The 16,032-nt window shown below is 43.9% G+C and overlaps 1 protein-coding gene across 8 annotated transcripts in view; it reads right to left on the reverse strand.

The window, feature by feature from the left end:
• Positions 1-16,032, reverse strand: part of Eya1 (EYA transcriptional coactivator and phosphatase 1) — a 151,899-nt gene that overhangs the window by 14,797 nt on the left and 121,070 nt on the right. For all 8 annotated transcript variants that reach the window (XM_028864604.2, XM_028864598.2, XM_028864599.2 and 5 more), the window contains 4 exons: positions 1,875-1,933; positions 1,601-1,761; positions 592-706; positions 366-487 (listed from right to left, as the gene is read on the reverse strand). In XM_028864604.2, the coding sequence (XP_028720437.1) occupies positions 366-487; positions 592-706; positions 1,601-1,761; positions 1,875-1,933 (457 nt within the window). The remainder of the gene's footprint in view (positions 1-365; positions 488-591; positions 707-1,600; positions 1,762-1,874; positions 1,934-16,032) is intronic.

Genomic DNA, 16,032 nt, shown 5'->3' on the forward strand with positions numbered 1-16,032 from the left:
AGCTAAAACTAACAAAAACCCATTTCCAGTAGAATAGAGAGAACTATCATGAACTGTTGTTCACTTTGTATGAGTTTGTATTACTTTTGCTTCAGCTCACAAAATGTTTGTGTTGGTGTTATCTAACGGAATAAATACAATAGCTCAGAATTTATGTTAAACCATTTGTATCTTAAATGCCCAGTCTTCACCTTCTCCAGTAAAGTAACATTTCATCACTCGGTTACACCGGTTATATTCGATATTTCCCGTTCTTCTTCCCTTTTTCTGATACATCAAGAATTCTGAAAACAAGCTTCGTTCACCTCCTTCCCATTCACACTGGCCTCAAGAAAAAGGACTAGCTGTAAGCATAAAGAACTCACCTATTTTAGTCGCACTGTAAATATTCTCTATTGGAAACACAATTCCTAACCCATACAGCAGGACTTTGGCCAACGCCGGGATGAGCTGGGTCGTCGTCACTAAAATATTCACACAGTTCGTCCTGTGAGAACACAAAGGAGAACGGAAGACTGTTGACAAATAAGTCTTCAAGATAAGAAAGCCCGAGCAAGCCCGTTTCCCAGCCCGTGCCCACGGGCGCCTCACCGGGAGTGGATGAGGGAGAGCGCCTTCAGGGCCAGGGTCAGCCAGGAGTCTGTGAGCGCTTCTATCTCGGCCCTCAGCTGGATCCAGGCTTCCCTCTTAGCTGGGCCGAGCAGACCTGAGGGGAAAAGGCCCATGAGACCACCTGCTCACCCATGTGGCTATGCAGATCCATCGAGAAAGAACATTTCGCAGAGACCACCACTGTCCTTAAGCTGAAAGTTTTCAGCTATCATTCAGTTGCAAATGTGTGTTTAGTTTGCAGGGAACACCTGTCCTGACATTCCCACCGCCCTTTCTTCTGATGGACCCTCTCTAACTATGGACCAAGAGTAGAGCTGATGCCCCTTCTGGCTCTGGGGTGGGTGCGTGTCTTTGGTCGGGTTAGGGATAGTGAGTCTTGGAATTTTGTCTGATTCTATGGTGTGATGTTTTCCCCTCCCTAGTTGAGAGAATAACTGGTGAATTAGAAGCCCTGGCTCCTGGGCATCACCCTGCCACCTCCTGTGAGTGATTGACCTAGGACTGGCTCCCAGCCGGAGGAAGGCACCATATCTCTTGAGCTTCTGGATCCAGCCATCCTGGAAACAGCCTCATCTATACACCTTGCCTTGTATTACTGGACTCTTATTTCCTTTATACTCAAGCCACTTAGAATGCTGTGAACATACTGAAAAGACTCGGGTTAACACACACAGCACAGGGTAGGGAAGAGTGGAAGTTATAGCCCATCTTGTATTGTGAACAAGGCTTTCTGGGAAGGACCACTGAGTGTGGGAAAGGTCAAGGAACTCACCCCAGGTCACCGCTGGTCAGGGAATAGCACTAGGTAGCCAGGGCAGCTGGCTCTAGTCTTATATTTGTCACAAAATTGTAGTAGAATTCCATTAGTTAGATGAAACTGTCCTTTTCTATTATACCCAGCAATGTGAGCCCCAGAGTGAGTGGCACCTTGGGGATTTTATCTAGACTATCTGAAGGCAGCCCACAGAGGCCTCCATCAGCCACTTGCCTCCCACATTGTTTTTGTAGGTGTTGTAGATTTCTTTTACACGTCTGTAGCGGAAGGCCAGCTTTCTCATCCAGTCCACACCACCGCGAACACCAGTGGCCAGGCACAAATTAGCGCTGGTGGCTGCAGCAGGAAAGCCATCTGTCCCAAAGTTGTACGTGCTATTTAGAGTCAAGAGAAGCCCAGAGTTAGTCAAACAGAAAACGTGTCTGAATCAGCTGACCAATTCCACTCTTCACAGAGGAATGGTCAGTCTGGGTACCAAGGTGCTCACCTCAGGTCCTGGCCATTGTCATCTGATGAAACATCGTCTATATGGACTTGGTCACATTCCTAAAATGCAATTTAAATGGCGTGTGTTAATTTTTAAGAAGCACCTTTAAAACAAACAAACAAACAAACAAACCAACCAGTTATTTTAAAAACACCTTAACTGGCATGCTTTTCAACTGTGTCCATCAGTAGGTGGCAGTCTTGTTAAATTGACATTTTTACCTATTTGGGGCCCATTTCTATAAGAAATGAGCAGTGTCATCAAGGACTACTGCTACTCAGCTTTAGAAAACACACTGTTGTGTTTAGAAAGGAAAGTGATTGAAAACAATTAGCATGTGTGTTCCATAAACCTCAGGTACCTAAACACACCATACTGCTCAAAGCTTGATTCACAGAGTGCCTAGCCTAACTGAAACCAGACATTTTGGTAAATGCAACATGCTAGAAAAATTAAACCTGATGCTAACTGCCAATGATATTATGACCTCTGATTGCTGCTGAGCCACACACCAACAGAGCCTGAGGCCAGTGTGCCGAGGAGCCCAGACAAGAAATCTGTTACTGGTTTACTATTTATTTGAGAGATGTGAGTTTTATTCTCTCTCTCTCTCTCCTTCTTTTGCTCTTTCCTTCTTTTTCTCTTGTTCTCTCTCTCTCTGAGTGTGTGTATACACGTGCACCCACATGCTCAGGATTTAAAAAGCGTGGAAGACTTCAAAACTAAATAAAAATAATCAAGCCATAAGGTGTGCTTTCACCAAACATTTTCCTGTTCTTTTTACTGTTTTGCTAGCATTACATATTCGTGGTACATACATAAGCACCGGGTCTACTAGTTTTTGTAGAATAACACTATTGTGAGCAGACATGGCGCATGCACTGCTCAGAACACCTAGTCACAGTCTTGGGCTGGAGCTCAGCTGCATAGGCCCCCAGTTTCTGCACCTGTTCACACACAAGCACCAAGTGAGCCCTCCTCTTCCTCTATGACCAGCCCCTGTGGTGGCTGTGGGAAGAAGTGGCCCTCTGTCAACATGAGTGATTTAGAAATAGAGAAGGTGTCTAGTTCAGAAATGAGTGATCCTCACACTTGGCTTGCTTTTATACATTGCTCACATCCCTGCCATTTACTCAGTCTCCATATAACCCTCTGCACCTTAGGATCCTCATTTCTATTAGCGTTTTCGTTTAAAAATATTATTAGGAAAGGGTTCTCCAGACAAAGGCTCTGGCAGGTTTCAGACAGAGTTAACTAACTCTAGCGTCTCTCCGCCAGTGAACAAACTCAGCCCTGCCACAAAAGCACCCGTAGTAATAGAAGGTAGGTTCTCCATGTTGCTGGCTCCTCTGGACAAATCCTCCTCTCCATGGGTTTGTGAGGAAGGCAGCACCAGACAGGAGTGGAAAGAAATTCAAACCAGCTGTGCCTTCACAGCATTAAACATGCGACCCGCCCCCAACCTCTCCCCAAAGCCTCTCTTTTGCAGGCAGCCCTCTCCCAGCAAGAAGCCAGTTCCAAGGAGGAAAAGACTTTGACCTTGTAACCCTCCTCTGGCTCTCCCGAGGTCTTTGACCTCAGATAAGAAAAAAGGAAAAGCGGGGCTGAGAGTCCTTCCCTCCACGCTGACTGTGAATTGAACATTTGCAAAATGAGTCCTTCTCAGCAAACAGCAGGCATACTGCTTCTCAGCATCAACAATCCAGCCTTAGTCTAGAAGAGCGAACAACTATTTGTGTGTTCAACAACATACTTCTAGCTTTAAAGGGTTTCTGACTCAGGAAAAGAAATTTCAGAACTTTATCAAGCAATGCAATTTTTATGTTGTTTTTTAAATTTCCTTTTTCAGCATGAGGAAAACCCGCAATGCCTTCAGAGAACTTTTCTCTCTTGTGCAAGTCAGGAACTAGTGAGTTAAAGATGTGTAAAAAGGAGGATGGGTGGGTTTGACTTCAAGGAATCAAAACTGGCTGAGAGTTAGTTCCCAGGCTAAGATGGGAAGGGTTGTTTGGAAAGTAGGGTGTAAGGCAACCTGTGGTCAACTGATTTTGTTTTAAATTTCCACCCGCTGAGAAGTGAGCGAACACAGCTGAGGACCCATTGTTGCCATGTTTTCCCCACACCCAGTGTTTTGCTTCTACGGATAGCTGTGTTTAAATCTCATTGTCCCAGGCTGGACCCCCATGTGAATGCCTGTTTAGTGTCTTTAACTCTAATCAAAAGTCAACAGCTTCAAGCTTTTACCTGCAGTGCAGATTTTTCTCCAAGGTAGACTTGGTTAAAACAAAGGCCCCAGCAACAATGGCATTCTCCTTATCAGGGGAATTTTGTAATGATTTTAATGGAAGGAGAGTTTCAAAAATCAAGAGTGCTTCTCAATGGGCCTAGGTAGCATCTTGGAGAATGAAAATGCCTCTTACTGTCTAGGGCACAACAGGAAAAGGTATCTATCAGTGCTTTAAGCTCAAGTATATAGGGTCTCTGAAAAGGATCCATTTACTCCTGAGACTGTGAACTTGTGAGTAATGAGGAAGGCCATAATTGCTCTGGATTGCCTATCAAATATTTGATTTCTGGGGTTGGGGGCGTATCTCAGCTGTAGAGCATTTTCTTAGCATGTGTGAAGTCCCGGGTTGGTCCTTAGCATTCAGACGGGCATGCACACACAAATTAAAATATAAAGAAGTTTCAAAGACTCTCAGAGACCTGGAGAACATTAAGAGGCTTCAATACCCTACACACGCCATGTGTTGCCTGTCCTACATGTGTTTACTGCCAAACTGGAACCCCTCCCTCCCTTCGTTCTTATTCCCTGGAACTCTGTCCCAGAGGATGGACCTTTCTTCTCTCCATTTTCAGAAGCCACCTTGTCTTTCAGGGCTTTCGGAAACTTTTGGTTTGTTTTGAAAGAATCCATTAGGTGTTCACAGTCATTTGGGTTTGCTTGTTTTATAATTTCCAAATTTGCCTTAAAGAACTAGATAATGGGGGGGGGGAGGCCAGGGCTCCTTTTCAGAGCCCCTGGTTTTAAGCTGAATGAGCCCTGGCTCCAAGAAACAACACAAAGTTCAAACCACAAGGATTCTATAGATTTGAGAGACAAAAAGAGAAGCTAAATCCATTTCCAGGTGCCAAAAAAATAGGTTTTGAGAAACTCAAGCTGGGTGCTTACTACAGAGAGCAGGGCACACAGAATTCCAAGGGGGGAATAAGCTTTTATTCCACAAGCATACCAAACACTCTGGCAATGTGCTTTTGAGGTGAACTTTCAGAAAGTATGTGACGGGCTGTGAGGAGCTGAAACCACTGGTGAATCCAAGTCCTGGGGCAGCACTCACACTTCTGGGGACCATGGCCAAGTGGGCATATTTTACAAATTAACGTGAAGCACTGAGGCTGGAGAGTGTGAAGAGACTCCCACTTTGTGGCCTGAGACCCCGTGACTACAAGGAGTGGGGCAGAGCTAGTGACTGCAAGGACTCCGGACAGAGTCTGTATGTCTGCCCAGCTGAGCTCGCTGCCAAGCTGGTGCTCACTCCTCCAGCCATTGTCTGTGAAGAGCAGCTTCCTTCCAGTACTGCTTCTGGTGCTGAAAACATAATGGCGAATGGAACACAAAACCGCATCCTACCAACTAGCCTCTTAGTAGGGGAGCCACGCAACAAGAGGACAGGCAAACGAACCACCTAGTAGGTCTGGTAAGGCTGAAAGTGCAGGACACATACAGCCAGCCAAGGGGGATACACAATGCTAGATGAGTTCAGAGAAAAGAACCTTGTAGGCAAAGGGAACAACAAGTTCAAGAGCCCTGAGGCAGAAGAAGAAAGAACCCAGAGAGCCACTGGGCATGGAGGTCACGGCAAACAGCACTGCCCCGGAAGCTGTGGACAGGGTTGCTCTCAATGCACTCACGGTGTGGCAGGAAAAGGTCTGATCTAACTTCCAAAGACAGATTGATTCTACCTGTGGTAAAGGCAACAGCAGCTCTGGAGTCCAAATGAATCCCCTTCTGCTAAGACTGCAGAGGTCTGAGGAACTGATGTTAGCTTGGTTAGTTTTGTGACGGTGGGACTCTCATGTGCAGATAAAGGGTGGCATTTTAAGAAGGGTCCCTTGCACTGTGATAACAGGACAAGACAACTTTTAGGGTCTTAGACTGGCTTGCCAGACCTTGTCCTTCTAACAGCATTGGGGTGTTAAGAGAAGATGCAATTATTGGGCAAGCCTTCATTTTCTTTCTCAAAAATTACAGACAGCATTCAGTGACATACGAGGCTCCATGGACCAAGCCAGCAGCCCAGATAGGCAAGAGAGAAGACTGGTGAAGAAACCCTGTTTCTCTGGATCCCCAAATCTACACAGAATCGGTGTAGAGTTGGAAATAGATCATATGTAAGGGGGGAAATGTTATTTATGCTGAGGACTTTTAAGCTAGAAACTTTGCATAAGGGAAAAACAGCTGGATAGCAGAATATAGAATTAGAACATTTAAAACCACTTTTAAATGCACTTTTATTGTGTGTGTGATATATGTGTGTGGATACAGGCCACAGCACATGTGTAGAGGTCAGAGGACAACTTGTTGGAGTCAGTTCTCTCCTTCCATCATGTGGGCCCCAGAGATCAAACTCAGGTCACTAGGCCTGGCAGCAAGGGTCTTTACCTGCTGACACATTTTGCCAGCCCATAACTAACATTTTAATCTGACCAGTCACATGTAGAGCCAAATGGCTAACAATCCTGAGGAAGATAGGGGCCAGTGCAAAGCTGCGATTGTCTTTTGCTAAGAAAATGTAACAGTAATTACTAAATTTCAACATCCCTCAAGCACAGCCACTTCCTATCCTAGGGTGGTCCCTCCCGGTCCAGAAGTGTTGAAGCACCATTCATTGACTGCTCCTCCATACTTGGTTACCAGAGTGTTCTGCCTTAACCTTTTGTGTGCCTTGCAGACCCCTCCTTCCCATTAACGCCAAACCTCTTCGTTAAGAGATAATTCCTCTGCAGGTTGATCACCCCTAGTTAAAAAACAATCCAAAATGTCCCACAATCTTAAACTTTCTGAACCAAGATGCCACATGTGGGAAATTCTATACTTCTCAGGCAATGAGTCCACAGTCAAAACACAGACGAAATACTGCCTATCATTGCCTTTGGGCTAAGTATAATGGGTGCACATGAAATAATAGTACATTTTCTATTGGGTCACATTCCCAAGTTATCTTACTCTGTACACACAAATATTCTATAATTTGAAAAACTTAAAAACTCCCGAGTGCTTTTGGTCCCAAACATTTTGGATAAGGATTACTTGACTTCCATTTCTTGTGGAGTTCCTGAGAAGGCAGGGAGGCCGTTTGCTTGTGCTTGTGGGAGAAGGTTCAAGAGCTTTTAGTTCTAACCTAATTTATAGATGGGAAATGCGGACTCTGAGAAGCTCAGGGCCCTAGGACTCCAACTCACATCACCTTTCCAGGCTTCCCCAAGTTTATGGGACACAGACATTGGATTGCCACTGTCAGTTTGGACCAGGGCTCTTTGTGGCTTGTCAGTTGCTTAGGGGACTCCAGCTGGGAAGTGTGTCCTCCACTGCCCGTAACAAATAGGCCCAGGGTATGTGCCTGTTGGTTTCTTCTAGCCAAGAGCTTGGGTGTGCAGCCTCCATCATCCAGTGTGAGCTCCAACCCTTTACGTCAACACCGGTCCTTAAATGATTGACATGTCAGAGGAGACTTGATTGCCTTGAAAGGGACTCATTCACACACTGTTACTAGGTCTTTACCAGGTGACAAAGTGCATACAGAGCATGAGTGTGTGTGGTGAAGAGTGTGGCTTTAGCATGTCACATTGACACCAGCACACTGTGAGTGGGAAAAAGATGAAGGCCTGGGACACAGGTTAAGCTACAGTCTCAACAGCAGGAGCAGATGGGGCAGATAGTAGTTGTCTAGGTGTGGGGATGGGCCCATGAGCTCTTAACTAACCTGATAGACTTCCGTCTTGTCTTTCAGATGAACACTAACAACCAGGACCCAAATGTCTCCTTCCATACTCTCCTTCACTATGATTCACAGAGGACGAAGAGAAATAAAACAAGCAAGCTGCATGCACTGCTGGCCCTCAGTCTGTAGCCCTCTAACACTCACAGAGCTAGGCTGTAAAATGCTCACATGGACGGCTGGGGAACCAGCCAACACACCAGGCTGCAGAACACAGCTCAGGGGGCGGGGAGTTGGCAGAGCGCCATGTGAGTTAGAAACTCAAAGTCATCGGCAGACGGGCTTTTGCTTTCAGGACTTTGCGGCACTGTTTTTCTGCCTTTTTGGTCCCTTCTGTCTTATTCTTGGCATGGCATCTCCAGCTGACCTTTTTCTGATCCGTCATCATCTCTGGGTGTCTAGGGGTGGGCCACAGCCTTGTTCTTTTGGATCAAGCCCCGGGAATAACTCAGATTCTGTACAGGGCCCCTTATGCAAAATATTAACTTATGGCAGAATATTTCTGCAAATATTTATTCTGCTTTGATACTGTAGTGGTTGTTCTTTCCCCCAAGCCTTTTGCTTGTACCATAATTATGTAAAAGTACACCACACGATTCAAGCTAGTTTAGGAAAATTAATAAAGAGAATTAAGACAGTTACAATGGGCCTTATTCTCAGTGCCAAGTAGATGGACGTCACGGGCAGCACACTGATGCTCTCTACCTCTGACCATGAACCTGGAAACACAAACTTGGAGTAAATCTGAAGCCCTTGAATAAACAGAGGCTCAAAGAAGATGCTGAGGCATTATAGATGGAAACAACATGAGAATGTTAGAAGTGTGTCTTTAGAGAAGTCGAGTTACCCTGCCCACATTCTTACGACCCCCATTGCGTTTGTCAGTCATCCAAACTTACCATGAGAAAACAGACAACTGTCTTGCCTTCTAATTGTTTCAATACCTTCCTGTCCAGAATGAAAATGGAAGAAGTCATGGGATGGCTAGCTTTTGTTACTGCCTCTTTTAGAGAAAATATTTATTTTGCTTTTATGTGTCTGAGTCTTGCCTGCAAGTGTGTATGGGCACCACAAGTGTGCCTGGTATCTGCAATGATCAGAAGAGGGCACCAGATCCCCTGGACCTAAGATTACAGATGGTTGTGAGCTGCCGTGTGGAGCCTGGGAACCGAACCAGCATTGTCTACAAGGACCACAAGTTGTCTTAACTGCTGAGCCATCTCTGCAGTCCCATGGGTCAGTCACTATGTCTTGGCACCAGCGATACCTGCCGAGACCTGCTGGGAACGGCCAAGACTGAGGAAACAACCCCTGGCTTCTGTACCCCCTCTTACATTCCATCAGACAATGCCATTCATAGATAGGAACTCCTTACAGAACAATATGGACACGCGCTCAAGACCTTCGTCACCTCTAAGCTGCTGAAAAGTAGTCCTCACGTTTCTTAACATGAAACTCCGTGTGTTACGTAGTGCAGTGCATTAGAGACGAGCCCACACCAATGGTCATCAAGCTGATCTCCCCAAATGTAGTGCTTAACTTTAAAAAGCAACTGAACAAGCAACCCCACAAAACAAGACCCCTGCAGATCTGCTCACAACGGTCTCCATAGAAAGTCTGAATCATACAGTGGCCTTCCAGGGGGACCAGTGTGTTCGTATTCCAGTGACAAGTTTTCATCGAGTGATTATTCCATGGTGACTTTGGGGAGCAACTTCTGACTCCTTGGATATTTTGATAACTTCTTTGGAGAAAGGCGGTAAAATGCATACCCCAGACGTCTGCTCTCCCAAGAACATCTATGAATCAGAAAGTCCAAGGAGGGAAAGAGGGGGCCCTGAAACAAGCCCTTCACAGGTGGAAGAGATGAAGGACCCCGCTTCTAATTAGCTCATGATTAGATTTGGTATGTAAGTCCAGCTTCTCTGGTTGAGCTCCTACACTCTAGAAGTTAATTTACAGGATCCAGCTTCTTCCTTGCCTCCTCCCATCTGTGAAAAGGAGTGTGCCCAGGTGAGATGTGTATTTAGAGATACTAAGTCAATCCTGAAGGCTTTCCAGACATGTGCCCAAGCCCTTAGCACATCCAAGTAGACACAAGGGACGCTAGGGTTACCTGTACTTCCCTAACTTGGTGCCACAGAACAAGCCCAGTGCCTGGAGACACGGAAGACATGACATCCAAAGCCCCTTCACTGGCACTGGCTGGTTGGACCTACCTGTCATCTATCTGGGCACACCAGTGATAGCCATAGCTTCCTGATGTCCCTCTGCAAAGCTTCCTGGGATGTGACCTACAGCTAGGGGAGTGGCAATGAAGAACAAGGGACTTTTGAAACTTACCTCCATGTTTGAGAATTTGGGGACATGCAAGCTACAGAATTAAAACAAACCCAGGAAACAGATCTTTAAATTCCTGCTCTAAATGATCTGCCCAGCATACCATTGGCCTCAGTGCATATTTGAAATCACTATTTTGATATCCACTATCTGTTTTGATAGGAATATGATGACGGAACTGCACAAGCCAATGAGAAAACAAATAGACTTCAAGTCTCAGAAACTGGAAATAGCTGCTGCAATATTCATTATTGAGTCTGTAGAAAGACACTCATTCTGTTGCTATTGTTTCTCACTTTTAAAACAGCAGTTGACTGTATTTATCAAATGTATCCTTTGGGACTTACCTAAGTGAGAGGGGAATTTTGTTCCAATCATGTTTACATTATGAAGGAGACCTAGATTCTTGTATTAGAAACCCAAGATTTGATTTATAGCAGTTTTAACAAAGGTAAGCTGTTTGCTATTTTGTTCTCAATCTGTTTATACTAATAGCCATAAAATACATAGAGATTAAGGTATTTACTGAAAGTGCCTACAGATGGCAAGTTAAGGAAAAAGATAAGTTGAGCATTTAAGCTGTATGCTAGGTGTATGCTGCAACTGGGACAGATATTAATGATCATTAAAATATCCAAAAAAAATCTGCCAGCACACCCATGCTTATTAATAACTAGAAAATGGGAAACATTTCAAAATTTTAATATTTTTATATTAATCCCCTTAAAATATGCTAATTAAAATAGGATGTCAATTTAATAATACTTCAGCGTGTGGCTTTCCAAGTCACACAGGGATCGTGCAAAGATCATGACTTTTTGGAGGCATAGTCTTAATAAATACGACATGTAAGTCTCTCTTGGTTTGGACTTCCTTCTCACCATGAATACTTCCTTTACCGCATGATTATATTAAACCTATCTGTCTTTATCCACACTCTCAACCTTAGGGTGAAAAGTCTTGCTTAATATAAGCCAGAAAGAATTGAAAATAAACTTTTAAGACAAAGTGGGCTTATTTAAAATATTTTCATGCTATGTCTCTAATGTTAATGGATTAATCTAATTGACAGTTATGATACAGCCACATTTGATCTAATGATATCAATACTTAAATATTTTTTCTTTAAAAGTTCAATGAATGTTTACAATTTGGTGCAAGATCCATCTTTTATTAATTTGGGGGGACTTCAAACATGCTAAGTTTGTGTTCGGCTTCTGGGCTCCACACCCTTGATGGTTTAATCTGTTTTGTGTAATAGCACAAGGTGTTTCAGTGTGTTCTGCCTACAGCACTGAAGTTGTATGTAAAGGCTGATAACCATACACAGCTTGTTTATTATTTAATTAATATAAGAGGCTGTGGCATTTTATAATGTACGGTGATGAGTTAGTGTTTGAGTTGATGTCAAATTATAACATGCAATTTTATCATTCACTATTGCATGCATTTTACACTATATTATGTAATTTAAACTGTGATGATGAAAGACTGAAAGGCCAAGTTAAAGTAAAAAATAATGATTATCAACAACATTACAACCAGAGAACTCAGTGCACATTTAATGAAAATACCACTGCTGAACGTCAGCTCACAGGCACTCTTCAGGGCAAGCCTTTGATTTACTGCAGAACCGATTTGTCGATTTGCGATGGCCTTGCCCATCATTTTTGCACACATAATTTGTCACTGGCAGCAGACAGTGTTCTTTGTAACTCCTGTTTCCTTTCTTTTAGATCTATTATTCCTGCTGAGAGTATGGAGGAGAGAAGAATTTTTCACAGTGACAGCGACTCAAGGCTTGCTGTGAATAATCACTTTCTCATAAGACTCATTCTTTACGCTGCAGCCTTGCTGGCAGAGTCTGGAAAAACACCCAGGCCAGGGGACCTTTTATCCCCTTCTGTAGTCACTTCCTTTTTACCCCTGTTGCCACCTGAGGAAAACGAGCCCCATATGAATTTATCCACAAAGTGTTTCAGGGGACACTTTAATTTACACAGGACATTTTTGCTTTGTTTATACACAAAATAGTAAGCTGAAAACTACAATAGGTGACGTTTTAAAGAGAGCATTCTTTTCCCTACAGCAAGTTGATAGGCTTTCTAGTTCTTTGCAACAAATGCAAATTGCCATATTCACTCTTCATGGCCATAGATTCACCTTTAACGGCAAACCATATGTCAATACAATTGTTAAAGAAATATTCTCGTGTAATTTTCCTTCTTTTCATTGGGTGAGGCTTAAGTTTGAAGTTTGAAAGTTGAAGAGAGGCTAGTTTATCAACTTCGGTTAGCTTATCCAGCCAGAGAAGCTTATAGTGGTAAGAAACACTCAATTGTGTCTAAAGGACTGTGTGGTTCAGAATAAGGAGGCTCTCGGGGTACCCTTAGTCAACTGATTTACACAGTATTCCTAAACTAGTGTTCTCTGCCATGGAATTATTACTGACTCCAGGAAGAAAAATATGCAGAACCGGACACAGGCACTTGAAAGGGGAAAAAGGTTCCCTGTGAGTTGCCGGAAGGGTCCCGTCATCACCTCTCGTCAGTGAACCCTGAGGGCGGGGAGGCCCTCTGAGGGGATTCTCATAAAGTATCTGCTCTTCCAAGTACCAGTGGGCTTGGAGACCCACCACCCCACGCCAGTCTGCCTGGGCCTCCTGTTAGAAGATACTGTCTTTAGATGAGGGTAAAGGATTCACGCTCCGTTTGGACTTGGTGAGAGCTGCCTGCCCCAGCAGGTCCATTCCCACCAGTATGAGGAGCCCCATGAGCCCCAAACCCTTGAAAGCCTGAAAGGAAAACTGAGGACAAACTTTGTTCATACTCATTTTCCCATTCTCCAGAATTAGAGCCACAGATATGTTTGGGTATTTACGTTATTAGGGAAAATACTGTATTATGTATCAATTAAAGCATGACTTTTTATACATACTCTATGTGAGCCATGCCAGTATCACTAGAGTACATATAGGACACATTCTGAATTCACTTATTTATCTCTTTTCTGCATGCTATTAGTCATGACTAAAGCCGCCTATTTATATCCCAGCCACACACAAACAAGTAACATGCTACCCCTGGTGGTTCATCTGTATAGAAATGGAGAACGGCTGAAGAGAAACGCGGTTGCCGCTATGGCTTTCCACCAGGGAATGTGCTGGGATGCTTGCATAACCCTTCTTTGGACCCATTCTGTGCTGCACCTTCACGTTGTCCGTGCAGAACACAGTCTTGGGGGGTGAGGGGAGCAATGCACTATACTTCTGTTTCTGTTTCAGTCAGTGGGTGCATCAGAAAAATTAAATTTAAAAATAGTGTATTCCAACGCAGCCGGACCTTTGGATGACCCGAAGCTTCCCAGCATAACCCTGTCCCTCCTGGGCAGTCAGGAATGCCCTGCCCACCACTTTCAGTTCCCTCCTTCCCCTGACGACAGGCTCGTCTACATTTTGTTACGATGCTTTCTTTCTCTGCCCTCTTTCCTCCTAGTCCTCAGCTGAGCTTGTATTGGTCTCTTTCTGCAGTTCTGAGGTTCTCTGGGTAACTCACCCTTTGAACAACAGTCACTGCCATTCTTGAGCACCAGCTATGGATGAGACCCTATCGTGTGTTCTTCTTAGTCTTCCTAAACTCTGCATTTAGCAGACAATAACAAGACATTTGCAGATATCTTTGGGGTGCCCCACCATATAATAATATCTGTGGAGGAACACAGCATTTTTCTCATATTTTTTTCTCCCTATGTATTTCTTAACCATGGACCAAGCATGTGGATATCACTGAACATAACCTTCCAGGTGATTGGCAAGGTTGAGTTAGGAAAGTAGACCCAACCAGAAGCTAACTGATAAAGTTACTGTATGCCACCATTAGTATATAAAAGTTTGCGAAAATGAAATTACTGTCTGATTGTAAAACGATATAAGCCTACACAGAAAATTCATGGAAAATGTATAAAAGAAGCTAACTCCCCATCCACATGTCAGAAATGATTACTGGTAAGCATCTTTCATCATGCTGTACCCTCCTCCTCACTCCTCCATTGACCCCAAATTGCTTGTGGTTGTTATAAAGCTTACATTTCAGAGGACATGGGCAAACAAGCAGGTAAATCCTAGTTAGGATGAATTCTTCCCATCCTTCAGTAATATGTGACAACATCTATAATATCAATTATCACCTATATTACTCTCTGTCTCTGTCTGTTTTGGTCTGTCTGTCTGTGCATGTGCCTCTGTGTGTGTGTGGTTGCCTAGCACAGGAGAGTGAACCCAGGGCCTTGTGTGTGATCTACCACTAAGTTATCATGATGATTTCTTTCTTTCTTCTTCTCTGTCTCTCTTTTATTTTTTGGTTTTTCGAGACAGGGTTTCTCTGTGTAGCTTTGCGCCTTTCCTGGAACTCACTTGGTAGCCCAGGCTGGCCTCGAACTCACAGAGATCTGCCTGTCTCTGCCTCCCAAGTGCTGGGATTAAAGGTGTGCACCACCACTGCCCAGCTTCATGATGATTTCTATAATGGGTTTTTTTTTGAGACAAGCTCTCTTTAATAACCTAGATTGGCCTAGAAATCTCTATCCCCTTGCCTCTCCACCCTGAGTGCTGGGATTACAGGCTGTCCACTATGCCCACTGTGTCTTTTGAATGTAGCATTCGTTTTGTGCATACTCTGTGTTTCTTTTAGCCAAGCAATGGCTAGCAGCATGGCAAACAAGTTGATTCTTCTTAATTTGGAGTATTGAAGATAACTAAGGCTGAAATAGATGATGACTGTAATGTCCATGGCCGGACACGGGACATTCATCCATCGCCCCTCTTTTGTAGATATTTCCAGTGGCTAACAACCACCCAGCTATCTGGTTTTGCTCACTGTATACCTCAGCTTGCAACCCTCATTTCTAAAGCCCACTCCTTTCCACACTGCTTCTTCCTGCTCCCCCTGAGTGGTCTTTCTCAGTACACACACAGGCCTTATCTGCACCCTCAGCCCCAACCCTACCACGTTATAAACTCCTGGAGAGTGGAGTGTCTTCATCTGTTTAATCGTTATTCCTAATGGCAGTGCCACAGAATTAGTTCCTTACTTCAACCTGGATAAAACTTTAAAATCTCCCCTGCATTTTTTGAAAAGTATGTCTTGACAGTTTCCAGAAGGCATTGGCCACTTTAAGAGGGTGGCTTCTGCTTACAACCCTTTGGCTGGAAATATGATTGCAAGTATGAGCTATTCATCTTAATCCCCTATAATTTAAATAATTTATCCAATATTTACAAGTAAATATTCTGGTTACTACATGAAAATGATTTATATTTCATGAATCCTTGGCATGCTCTTCATACATGCTAACACGTTGTCTTCAATGATTAGTTTCCAAGCTCCTTTTAGTTACTGTTTAAAGAAACCCTTGTCTTCAAGTCCAGTAAGGCTTACTAACAGAGGCATAAAACTCTAAAAGGGATGGTGTCTTAGACACATGTTTCCTTTAACTTTGCGAAAATAGGCCCCTTCAGAAGGCAATTCTTGGTTAGTTATGTCCAAAGAGGCAGCAGGAGTTGACACAAGAACACTGTTCAAAAGCAACATCCTCTCCCCAGGTCCCAGCCCTCCACCTGCTCACAAAAGAGTAGCTGCCGATGAACAGGGAGAAGAATTGAGGAGTTAGAAAGCCCCCGTTGGAGACACTGTTAGAATACTGAGTGGGGCCCACATAGAGACTCCATTGTAGCCACAGTGAAATGGGAGAAGCCCCCAGGGACACAGCTTAAACACATTTGTTGGAAGTTGGAGTTACAGGCCTTCTCTTGTGCTATTCAA

The sequence above is a fragment of the Peromyscus leucopus genome, chromosome 5 (genome assembly GCF_004664715.2).
Source record: "Peromyscus leucopus breed LL Stock chromosome 5, UCI_PerLeu_2.1, whole genome shotgun sequence".
NCBI lineage: Eukaryota > Metazoa > Chordata > Mammalia > Rodentia > Cricetidae > Peromyscus > Peromyscus leucopus.